General features: G+C 39.2%; 2 protein-coding genes across 4 annotated transcripts; both read left to right on the forward strand.

Moving 5' to 3' along the window:
• The first annotated feature begins 61 nt into the window (after positions 1-61).
• slc7a9 (solute carrier family 7 member 9) lies at positions 62-8,657 on the forward strand. Of its 3 annotated transcripts, none has more exons than XM_043245066.1 (13): positions 62-138; positions 2,419-2,567; positions 3,201-3,348; positions 4,109-4,351; positions 4,429-4,554; positions 4,852-4,951; positions 5,333-5,377; positions 5,511-5,634; positions 6,845-6,948; positions 7,043-7,139; positions 7,243-7,392; positions 7,711-7,885; positions 8,071-8,657. In XM_043245066.1, the coding sequence occupies exons 2-13, from the start codon at positions 2,463-2,465 to the stop codon at positions 8,130-8,132; spliced, it is 1,479 nt and encodes a 492-aa protein (XP_043101001.1). In that variant the 5' UTR covers positions 62-138; positions 2,419-2,462; the 3' UTR covers positions 8,133-8,657. The 3 variants fall into 3 exon arrangements, with proteins under 3 accessions (XP_043101001.1, XP_043101000.1, XP_043100999.1); XM_043245065.1 differs by lacking the exon at positions 62-138 and adding an exon at positions 235-1,397; XM_043245064.1 differs by lacking the exon at positions 62-138 and adding an exon at positions 237-1,467.
• A 371-nt stretch (positions 8,658-9,028) lies between these two features.
• Positions 9,029-11,192, forward strand: nudt19 (nudix (nucleoside diphosphate linked moiety X)-type motif 19). The gene is made up of 3 exons (XM_043245067.1): positions 9,029-9,886; positions 10,429-10,636; positions 10,721-11,192. Exons 1-3 carry the CDS (start codon positions 9,119-9,121, stop codon positions 10,951-10,953), a joined length of 1,209 nt encoding a protein of 402 aa, XP_043101002.1. The 5' UTR covers positions 9,029-9,118; the 3' UTR covers positions 10,954-11,192.
• Positions 11,193-11,306: the final 114 nt, after the last annotated feature.

The raw sequence follows: 11,306 nt of genomic DNA on the forward strand, positions 1-11,306 counted from the left end.
CAGATGCCAACTAGAGTGTGTGTGTGTGTGTGTGTGTGTGTGTGTGTGTGTGTGTGTGTGTGCGTGTTTGTAATCTCTGCTGTTATCGCTTGGAGATTCAGATCTGAGTTTGGGATAAGAAGTGAAGCTCATCTAAAGGTAAGGAATCATGTAGTTTTATATATATGCTGTGGTGAATACGACAGCCTTGCATGACTTGCAAAGGTCCTCGATGAATAACTATTCCAAAAAACCAAATAGAAGTATGAGCACAATGGTGCTTTCAGCCACTGACAATTTCACTTTGCTTAATATCTATTATAAACCTCTGTTCAGGCAAATGTATGTTAAGGATATTTCATGTTTAACAGAATGGTAATGAAAGCGGCGGTGCTGTTTGTTTCAGTCTCAGATGAAGCCAAATGACAGCTATGGAAAGAGAAATTCAATTTTGAATATTTTGGAGAGATCTGAGTGAAACATTTCTGAACCTCACTTGTCGGTCTCTCTCTGGTATTATAAATAGTTAAAGTGCAAAGTGTATAAGGAATGGTGAGTGAAAATGACTGTTTCTGGTTGTAATGTGTTAATAACAATATAGTAAAAGCTGGAATAGTTACATAGTAACAGCAAGTTAGAGCTGCGTTGTAATTACTGTGCATGCAACAATACGTAAACATGTGTGGTAATATGTTATGTATTAGCTGTTATGAACAGTAAACAACAGTACCATATTTATAATTTATGTTCATTTCTACATATACAAAAACATTAGGAATTCAATTTGCAAAATGTAGTACCAACAAATATGAATGAACAATGATCAATAATACATTAAGCTTGATTAATAAATGCTGAAAAGCGCCAGCAAAAGTGAGATCAGAAAGTACTTTTTTAAGTTCATATCAAGTATTTTTATGTATAACAGTAATTCACCAGCAAGCTATTTAATGCCTGGTTTTCTTTGGAGCTCTGTGTGGCCAGTTTTTGAACTCTAGAAATAAAATGAAGAGCCGGCAGAGATGAATACATCAGTCAGAGAAGCTCCTGGAGATCACGAGGCTCGCACTGCTTTAATCATTTGCAGGCAAGCACGTATTTGAGCACTGGCTTGGGAGTCTTTGATCTGAGAAGTTCTGTTCTGTTCTGTCCTTGGCTTTATGCTGTCACCCCCTCTTTCCAAGCAAACCATATCAAGTGTCTCTTTCAAAGGAGTATTGTGTTGGTCAGAGCCTGCTCACCTCTAGCCAATCCTGGTCCCTCTCCTCCTTCTTATCACGTGTTTGCTTCAATCACGGTCAGCCTGGAGAATGACTGAACATCGAAAGTCCCACCCACTTTTGCTGGTTATTAAACACGTGAATTTGGAAATGGATCAAAACTTGGGATATCTGCTGGAAAAACTGATTGCATTGCAGGTTTGTCTTTCGCCTCATGCCTCAAGTTAAACAAGATTGTCATGTGACGGTGGAACTGGTGGCACTGAAAGTAAGCTTGAGTAAACCTATAGTTTGTCTTGCTAACTGCACCTGAAAAAAACGCATTTACAAAATATTCAGTACCTGAAATACTGTAGCGAAGTTGCTGATAATGTGATAGTTCTTGTATGTTGTGAAACTTGTCTTTACAAGCACGATGGACGTTTGACAATAAGGAAACGGTCATTTTAACTGACGTATTGATTTGTGTTTGTTTATACTGTAAATCTTTAAGGTATGTAGGAGCATTTATAGGGCTACGTAATCGACCATTAAGATAATGGCTGAATGAATGCATCTGTCTCCATGTCAATAGCCAAATCCTATTTAATTTATTCATGCTTTTTATTTTCAGCATGTTTCATAGTTTCCTATCTGTGTAAAATGAGAGAGTCTATAAAATGACTTGATTAGCAACGTACCTGATGCACAATAAACTGATTTTTAAGCTTAATTAACAAAAAATGTATGTGAGCTCTTTTACTGAGTTTGCATTGCATAATTGTAATATTATATATTCTCTATTGTTTATTATTTTGGGGATTCTACTCAGCGCTTCTTGACTGTAGTATAAACTGAACCTTTGGCTATTGTGCTGTAGTTGCTAGGAGACAAATTGATTGAGTGCATGTGAAGCAGATACTATTGTGTATGAATAAACATATCTGTCAGAGAGCCCATAACACCTCACCTGCATTAGCAACGACTAAAACACTATAATGTCTTTAACCTTTAACTTGGCCTTTAGTTAGCTTGAAGCAGTCTGACGTGATGAGCTCCACAAGCCAAAGACATCAAAACAAAGGATAAAAGTGTTTCTCCTTGTCTTTTAGATCAGGTTCAGGCTTGGTTGTTTTCTTCTCCTTTTTTATTTATTAACTTTTTTCCCAGTTGGTTGCAATACGTGTAATACTGTTTATAGTAAAAAAAGTGTACTATATTTTTGTCTGTGTTTATTCAGTCAGACGGCATAAAATTAAGACTGAACTGTTGATCCCGTGAACGATGGATGAAGATCTGAAAAAGACGAACCCTCACAATGGGAGCGTCTCAGGGGTTTTGGATGCCAAAAAGGCCGATCGGCCAAAAGCAGCAGTTCTGCAAAAAAATGTGAGTATAAAAGAGTAACTTACTCATTGTGAGCACACGTAAGAATGGAAAGAATGTAGCGTTATCACTGGTTTCTATCCAGATAGGGTGCATACGTGTGTGAAGGGTTTAACTGTGGGTCAACCTGGCAGTGCCTGTCACCATCACTGCGGTGTAATCCCTCCCCTTCCTGACCCGTCTGCCTCTGTGTTCTTTTGAGACTCCCACTAATGAAAAGTTTGACTATATATATATGTGAACCTGCATGTATAAGGACATGGAAGGCCATATTACTACATATAGCATTAGCTTATATTCAGAAAAAAACAGGCAGCTTCAGTGTTGTTGATATGTTGTATTAATATTTGTTATTGTTGATAACCAGTTCAATTCTTGGTATATACTGCTATATATATTTACGATGCTGCCTCTGTTTATACATACATAATATTGAACATTTTGTATCACTCCACTTGTTGTATTCCTCATAGCGAGTGTAACAGGGGATGCTTAAATTCGCTTTATAAATAATACAGTTATTAATATCAAAATATAAAATCGATATATGCCATACCTCCCTAATTGTATTATCACAGTAATGAAGTTACTGCACGTTTTCATTGAAACCAGTACCCTTTAACTTGAATATCTCAGGTGGGTCTTTTTAGTGGCATCTGCCTGATAGTGGGAACAATGATCGGCTCGGGGATCTTCATTTCTCCCAAAGCGGTTCTGGAGGGGACTGGAGCAGTGGGTCCGTGTCTGTGTGTGTGGGCGGCCTGTGGAGTGCTGGCTACCATGGGTCAGTATACACACAGCACATTATCTGTAATGTTGCACACAAGCCTGATATACCCTCATAACAAAGATAAATGGAGGCGATTAATCATGCAGTCATGCTTTGTGTCATATTTGTTTTGGCTGTTTGATAATCTCACCATATGGTGTAACAATAAGATTCACTGTTTCTTAAATCAAAATGCGATCTTTTCTAATACAGGATAACGTCATGTCCAAAGGTTGCTGTTTTATTAATTGGTGCCATATTTTATTGCTAACACTTTACGATAATATTCACTTAATTAACAATAGTTAGTGGATTCGATAGCAGAAACAATGAACAGTATTTTTACAGCATGTATTTAAGTTCATTTTCAAATACACTTCTGTTCAATAGTATATTATAAAATTATAATTAAGCAAGACCGTTATGCCGGATGCTTTAAACAATAGTAGTGCACTGAACCTTTTTTCTGCGCCATCCTCGCAGCTGTTGTTTTACTGCATTATGCGTTCCAAATCCAAATCTAAATTTTATCCTGCACTTTCTGGTGAGATTATAGTTGGTCAAAGTCAAGGAGGTTAATCAGATATGTTCACTCACTCAGAAACCCTCAGTCGGTCGTTTTAAGTCACATAATGTTCAGGAAAATTCACAAGACACCGAAATCCTCTTTAGATTAATACTGACTCTGCCTGCAGAAGACCTTTTGGTAACGCACTCATTGACCTCAACTTGAACGCTGAGAAACTAAGAGGTTTGCATGTGCATGCGTGTGCAGGGGCCCTCTGCTATGCCGAACTAGGTACAATGATCATGAAGTCTGGTGGAGAGTATCCGTACCTGATGGAGGGGTTTGGGCCGGTGTTTGCATACCTATATTCCTGGACCACGATCATCGTGTTAAAGCCTTCGTCATTTGCCATCATTGCCCTGAGTTGTGCCGAATACGCCTCAACACCTTTTTACCCAGGGTGCACTCCTCCTCAAGTGGTCACCAAGTGCCTGGCTGCAGCTTGTATCGGTATGTACAGGTCTAAGCTCTTTTTATTTCCAAATGACTTTATTCTGGACTCAACTGTTGTCTGTTCTCTCCATCAGTAATAATTACAGTCGTCAACTGCCTGAGTGTGAAGCTGGCCTACAGAGTCCAGAACTTCTTCACAGCGGCCAAACTCTTGATTATTGTCATCATCGTGGTTTCAGGCATCGTTCTGCTGGCTCAAGGTACCTCTTCTAGCTATCTCAGTGATCTGTTATCTCTTGTGTCTTTGTGACTCTTATGTGATATTAATTTTTATTGACACCTGACACTAAAACAAACATTAGCATTGTATTATTCATTTAAACGGACTGAGGTCAAATACATTTTGATACAGATAAAGATTTTTTTTTATTACGCCGTGACTCATCGTAGACTATGGCCAGCGATTACCGTAGATGTGTTTAGATAAGGTGACCTCGGTAAATGTTCAATGAAAGATCAATAAAATGTATCTTTTTATTGTTATAATTGTTTTTTAGGCAATACACAGAATCTCAGAGACCCATTTGCAGGCGCAACAACATCATTTGGAGCAATTGGCCTTGCATTTTACAACGGACTATGGGCTTATGATGGATGGTAAATTATTGATGAAATCATATAACGTTAAGCAGTGGTGTTCATCATTTTGAAACGTTTAATACACATACCATTTCTTCCGAGTGTGCTTTTTAGCCCAGGCAATCATTAACACAATCTGATGATTTCCATGTTAAAGCGACATCTGATCAGAGTGGATTTGCAGCACATGTGAGATATGTGCTAAAATGGGGGGAAAAAAGGAATTGAATGTTTTTCGAAACCTCAGTACAGTAGAATCTTTTTTTAGTTGCCTGGACTTTCACCAGATCATTCTCAATCCAGGGCTTTAATGTTCTGAGAGAAGCCTGCACAAGACCAGAAGTCAGCTTCAGTCAACTATGGCAATTCATTTAAAAAGTCCTTTTGTCGTTTTCATAGGAATCAGCTTAACTTCATAACAGAAGAGCTGAAAAATCCGTACAGGTCAGAGTGAAATTAAACTTGGAATTTTAATTCTATTTTTCTAAATCTGTACATGTGCGTGTAAGTTTCCCTTATGTGCTTTAGTGTTATCCAAGAAGCCTTATTGTATTGTTCTCTCTCTTTTTTTGAACAGAAATCTTCCCCTGGCAATAATGATTGGGATTCCTCTGGTAACTGTGTGCTATATATTTGTCAACATTGCATATTTCAGTGTCATGACCCCTACTGAACTGCTGCAGTCTCCTGCTGTTGCTGTGGTGAGTGTGCATTATAATCATGCTCTGATTATTTCTTTTGAATAAGCACAACTGTAATTGTCCCTAAACTAAAGTGCATTAAGCACAAAACTAGTTCATCCGATTTAGACTGTAAGTGTACCAGTTTAGCAAACTAAAAGTACATTTGCAGGACATATTATTAAGTACATATATATTACAATATATTTGTACGCTTAGCATGAAATAAATGTTTCAAATACATTTAAGTATATTTATTTTTCACTAGCATGTATATTAGCAAAGTGTGACATTTTGAATGCAGTCACTGTCATGGTTATTAATGAGAGAAACAAAGCTTTTTGAAGTTTTGAATCAAATGATGCCATTGCCTCTCATAATTATTCACTGTTTAGAAATGCTTGAAATGCTCCAAATGCCACATTCTGGGGACACCTGCTGGTCAGAACCTTGTGAACGCACTGGAAAGTTAGATCGTACATGCAAAAGACCTGTTACAAACAGGTTTCAAATGTATTATTAATAATGTCATGTATGAAATAATTAATTTGTTCTAACTGTGTTGTTTTTGGAGCTCTTGATTAATCAGGCCAATAAGAGATTAATAACAGCGACTTTTCCCATTATACAAATGTATCATAATAACGTCTAAAAATGTATGAAATGTATGAAGTTGGTCTGGGATCAGGTCAAAACCATACAGACACTGTTTCATGGACCCTTAGCAGGGAACCATTGAAATTTCAAAAGGTTATGAAACAGCCTCTGCTACTGAAATCACATGACTGGCATTTTGATACTCTGCCCAAATCACTAGTTCTAAACAAATAATTCATAAAGGTTTCAAAGCTTCACAAAGCACTCTTTCAAATGTAAATATTACTAGTTCACGCAACCAAAAAAAACCTAAAAATTATATATATATATATATATATATATATATATATATATATATATATATATATATATATATATATTCCTAGCTGTGCATACTTCAATACATTAAAAATACATTGAATTGTTTTGTACATAGCAAAAAGGCAAATAATTTATTTTGCAAGCGCAGTTTCTAAAAATGTATTTTTGAAACCTTTATACTAATCATAAACAACTGTCATTTTGAAAATTCATTGGTTGTCAGTTTATGTTTTCAGTTATTAGTTATCAGTTCACTTTTTTATGTAATATGATGCTTGAGTTGTATTTTACTAAACCATTGGTTACTTTGCAGACCTTTGGAGACAGAGTGCTGTACCCGTTATCATGGATTGTGCCTTTGTTTGTGGTGTTTTCCACTTTTGGTGCAGCCAACGGGAGCTGTTTCACTGCAGGCAGGTTAGGGCGTTCAGCTGTTTTATAGTCATTTGCACACAGGAAAATTGCTGAAAGTGGACTCTCACCGTTTGTTGTGTCTGTTTTTATATGTTAGGTTGACATTCGTGGCAGGACGAGAAGGCCATATGGTTAGGATCATGTCATACATTAGTGTGAGACGCTACACGCCTTCTCCAGCTCTAATGTTTAATGTAAGTCTCACGTAATAATACACTCTTAACACCATTACATCAAATGTATGCCACAATTTTTAAGCTTCGTGAATGTTTATTTATTCTTGCATGTGATTTGCAGGGTATCCTGTCGATCATCTACATCATGCCTGCAGATATAAACACTCTGATCAATTACTTCAGTTTTGCTCAGTGGGTTTTCTATGGGCTCACATGTCTTGCGCTCATTGTTATGCGATTCACTAGAAAGGAGCTTCAGAGACCTGTCAAGGTTAGAGTGACACCTCATCATGTGGATGAATTAAAAATATCGTGCATTTCGCACAGCGTTGGCATTTATATGTAATCGTTTGGCAGATGCTTTGCTCCAAATGTTCAAAATTACGAACGTTAAAAGCTATTCATGAAGCGACTCAATAATATTCCGGTGGTGCAAAAGGCAACTTTCAAGAAGAAGCTACAATAAAAATGCATCTTTAAAAGAATAGATTTTTTTTGAATAAGTCAAGTAATAAATCAAGTTTAATAGCAGGTCATTTGTTGTAAAATGGCTCCCTGGCGTAAAAATGTTTGTTTTTGTCTCCCTCAGGTGCCGATAATCATCCCTGTTCTGGTGGTGATTGTGTCCTGTTACCTGGTCCTTGCTCCCATCATAGACAAGCCTGAGTGGGAATACCTGTACTGCACAGTGTTCATAGTCGGTGGTCTTCTCTTATACGTACCCTTCATTTACTACAAATTCAACTGGATTCGCCGCATCATGAGTAAGTAGCTGGAAATTACACATTTGGATTTATTCCACTGAGCAAAATGTATGTTTCTAATAAATTGATCATTTTCAAAGATAGAATCTGTTATTCAGACAAATAAACTAAGTGAGGTTCTCTTAATAAGCATCTCTTCCTACGTACGACACCAAATCCTTAAAGCCGAACCTTAACTTTTCCAGGGCCAATCACCATGCACCTTCAGCTGCTGCTGGAAGTCGTTCCACCCGAAAAGACTGAGTGACAGATCTCACAGATATAATAACCAGCGTGGACCACAGACTGATCCATGGAAACGTGGATAATGGATCCTTAAAGGGAACATGGACAGATTTTTTTATTTGTTATTTTATTATTTTTTTTATGCCTGACCAGCCATTTTTCCTGGTTCACACGGATACGTTTTTATTTTAAAGAATGACACAACACTTCCACGAACGTCTGTAATTTCATACACTTCCAGTTTATCTAACTTATAATTGTGTGTTGTTATAAGCAAGATTGTTGTACAGAATAGCAAGGTTATTTTTTCAAGTTCATTGAACCGACATTTATGAATTGTAAAGAAATGATCCAAAGTAAAATGATTTTTCCTTGAATGCTAAACAGGTGTTTTCAAACAATGACTTTAGGACGATCCAGTGTATGAATAGACTCATAAATACACAGCAGATTAAGAATTGTAGTAATGTAAGTATCTTTAAGTGACCTATTAAACTTGTAGTGCAACAATGGGGTTCTGGGATTAAAAATCTATTTATTTTCTCTATATGGGAGAATTATTACTCTTTCACCTCTACCTCTAACACCCTTTACCTTAGAAATGCTTAGATGCATAAATAATAAATTACATATTTCAGCTCTTTAATATGCATTTTCATTTCAATCAATGGCTATTAAAGTTGGACTGGTCGTTTTTAACTGCCAGACTTCTCATGTGATATATGACCTTTTACTTTTCTCAGTGCTTATTGGGATAGACTTGCTTTGTTTGTGACCACTGCATATACATTTCAATTATTTTAGCATACATTTCTTCAAGGAGACAAATTTTATGCGGCAAAGCTATGAAAAACAAGCGTTCATCCCTTGCCGTAGATGGCGCCAATCACCAAACTCGCTATTGTTTTCTCCGCGCAGTCCTTCACGCAGTGTCACGATTAGTTGACCGAAGTCGAAAGTTAAAGGCAGGGCGCTGGAGTAACTGTGAGCATGTGAGAGAGGGACAAGATGAACACAGCGCTGAAACACTGGAGGGAGGCGGCGACGGTGATCCTGGCGGCCGGCCTGAGACGCGCTCAGAGCGCGGACCCTCTCAGAACAGGTCTGGAGAAAGTTTCTGACCAGGCGCACAGATCCGTCTTTGATTATCAAGTGTTGCTTTTGAAACGGAGCGGCAGGAGCGGCTTCATGCCCAATGCCTATGTGTTTCCCGGGGGGCTGGCAGACGCGTCCGACTTCTCCAGCGAGTGGCAGGAAGTCTTTCAGTCCTTCACGAAAGCGCCCAACTACGGCGTCGGGGTCGTGAGGCAGCCGGCCGAGGCCAGGCCGCCCATTTTTGCCACAAACAGAGCGCGACTGGGATCACCGATCCCCGGAGACGTGGCTTTCAGGATTTGTGCGGTGAGAGAGACGTTTGAGGAGTCCGGTGTGCTCCTGGCGGTCCCCAAACACGAGGAAAGCGGGATTCGGGTGCGTACGGACGATGCTCGGGACGGTGACCCCGAGCCAACCCTGACTACACTGAGCGGACCGTGGGACAGAGACGTGCTGTCAAAGTGGAGGTCTCTGGTTATCGGGGACTCGGCCAATTTTATTAAGATGTGCAAGGAGCTGCAGTGTCTGCCCAACATCTGGGCTCTACACGAGTGGGGTAACTGGCTGACCCCCGTAGGCTTATACGGCAAACAGAGGCGCTACGACACCGCCTTTTACATCTGCTGTCTGCGCGACACGCCACACACGCTTCACGACGAGAAGGAAATAGTTCATTTTAAGGTGCGTTTTGAACAGTTATCAGCACGTTGGACAGTCTTATGTGGAGTTATAAAACCACATTACTTAAAGGCGTTTGAGCATTTTACGCATTCGCGAGCAATTTGTGTCCAGCTAGCGCTGGCTTCTCGGAGCTCATTAGTTCATGAGGCGGGCGCTCATTGGCCAACCAGGCGACTCAACGTCACGTGACATTTTACAGTAGTTTAAGTAACTCAGTCTTATTCCAACTAGTACAAATGATGCTTAAAGAAATGGTCCCAAAAATGAAAATTCACCACTCACCCTCAAGTAGTTTCAAACCTGAGTTTTTTTGTTCTGCCAAACAAAAAGGAATTTTTTTTTTTTGGTTATCATTGATTTCCATAGTACAACTGTGTACTATGGAAGGCAGCGGTGACCCAAAACAGCCTGCTTACAAACCCTTCAAAATAATCTTCCTTTGTGTTCAGCAGAACAAATTCATACTGGTTTGAAGCAACCCGAGGGTGAGCAAATGACGACAGAATTGTAAGTTGAGAAATACTCATTGCCTTGTTCCGTAGTGGTCCAGTCCGTCTGAGGTGCTACACAGCTATAAATCAAAAGACATCTGGATCGCTCCTCCTCAGTACTATGACCTTGGACGAATGTGCCGGTTCCCATCTCTCAGAGATCTCCATCGCTTTGCCTGGCAGAGGTCTTTGGAGGGTTGCGAACAGTGGCTGCCAATTCACATGGTGGCACCTGACTGCTTTGCAAGCATTTTACCAGGTAATTATGCCAAGTAATAAATCAATAAACATTTCCGCTAAGTATCGCTGCTTTTTCAACACGAGGTTTCTCGTTAATGCATAGGGGACGCTCTTTACCCGGAAAAAGTAGACTCTACTGGAGAGAGCGGCGGTGTGGTGAAAACTGAGAGAAGTCTTGAAGAGCTCCAGCGGGACAGTGTAAACCTGCATCGAATCGTTGGTCGGGATCCATATTCAATAACTGTCCAAATGAACATCACACCCAAGTATAGCCACCTGTCTCCTCTCAGTGGTACAGATGTGGACAAGCTCTCCAAAAACTCTAGCAAACTCTGACACTTACCTGCCAAACAGGTGCAGGATTGATGGACGCTACCATTTTCATTTCTACTTGAGTTAAACTATAACACGTGGCCTCCCTGACTTCTGTCATATACCTACCTTGTTGATGTGACGACTGCTGCTTTTTTCGTTCAACTTTAAAAGTTCTCTTTTTTAAAGGCATAAAACAAAAGTTTGTGAAGTTTGAACCGTCACAGTTCTTAACGAGGCAATAAAGGCTATGGCACTTTGAATTGTTTTCATTTGTTAAAAGCTCAACTTTTTCATACTTCGAGTTTGCTGAATACAGGACTCTACAAACATGAACAACCGTGTAGTACAAAAATTGCGTTTGGTTCATTTATATG

Source organism: Puntigrus tetrazona, chromosome 7 (assembly GCF_018831695.1).
Source record: "Puntigrus tetrazona isolate hp1 chromosome 7, ASM1883169v1, whole genome shotgun sequence".
In the NCBI taxonomy this organism is placed as follows: domain Eukaryota; kingdom Metazoa; phylum Chordata; class Actinopteri; order Cypriniformes; family Cyprinidae; genus Puntigrus; species Puntigrus tetrazona.

Bases quoted from the DNA above. Each gene is read 5' to 3' on its own strand.
- slc7a9 (XM_043245066.1), top strand. From the start codon at position 2,463: ATGGATGAAGATCTGAAAAAGACGAACCCTCACAATGGGAGCGTCTCA. The intron at 2,568-3,200 runs GTGAGTATAAAA...TGAATATCTCAG, and splicing joins CAGCAGTTCTGCAAAAAAAT to GTGGGTCTTTTTAGTGGCAT. The intron at 4,555-4,851 runs GTACCTCTTCTA...ATTGTTTTTTAG, and splicing joins CATCGTTCTGCTGGCTCAAG to GCAATACACAGAATCTCAGA.
- nudt19 (XM_043245067.1), top strand. From the start codon at position 9,119: ATGAACACAGCGCTGAAACACTGGAGGGAGGCGGCGACGGTGATCCTG. The intron at 9,887-10,428 runs GTGCGTTTTGAA...CTTGTTCCGTAG, and splicing joins AGGAAATAGTTCATTTTAAG to TGGTCCAGTCCGTCTGAGGT. The intron at 10,637-10,720 runs GTAATTATGCCA...GTTAATGCATAG, and splicing joins CTTTGCAAGCATTTTACCAG to GGGACGCTCTTTACCCGGAA.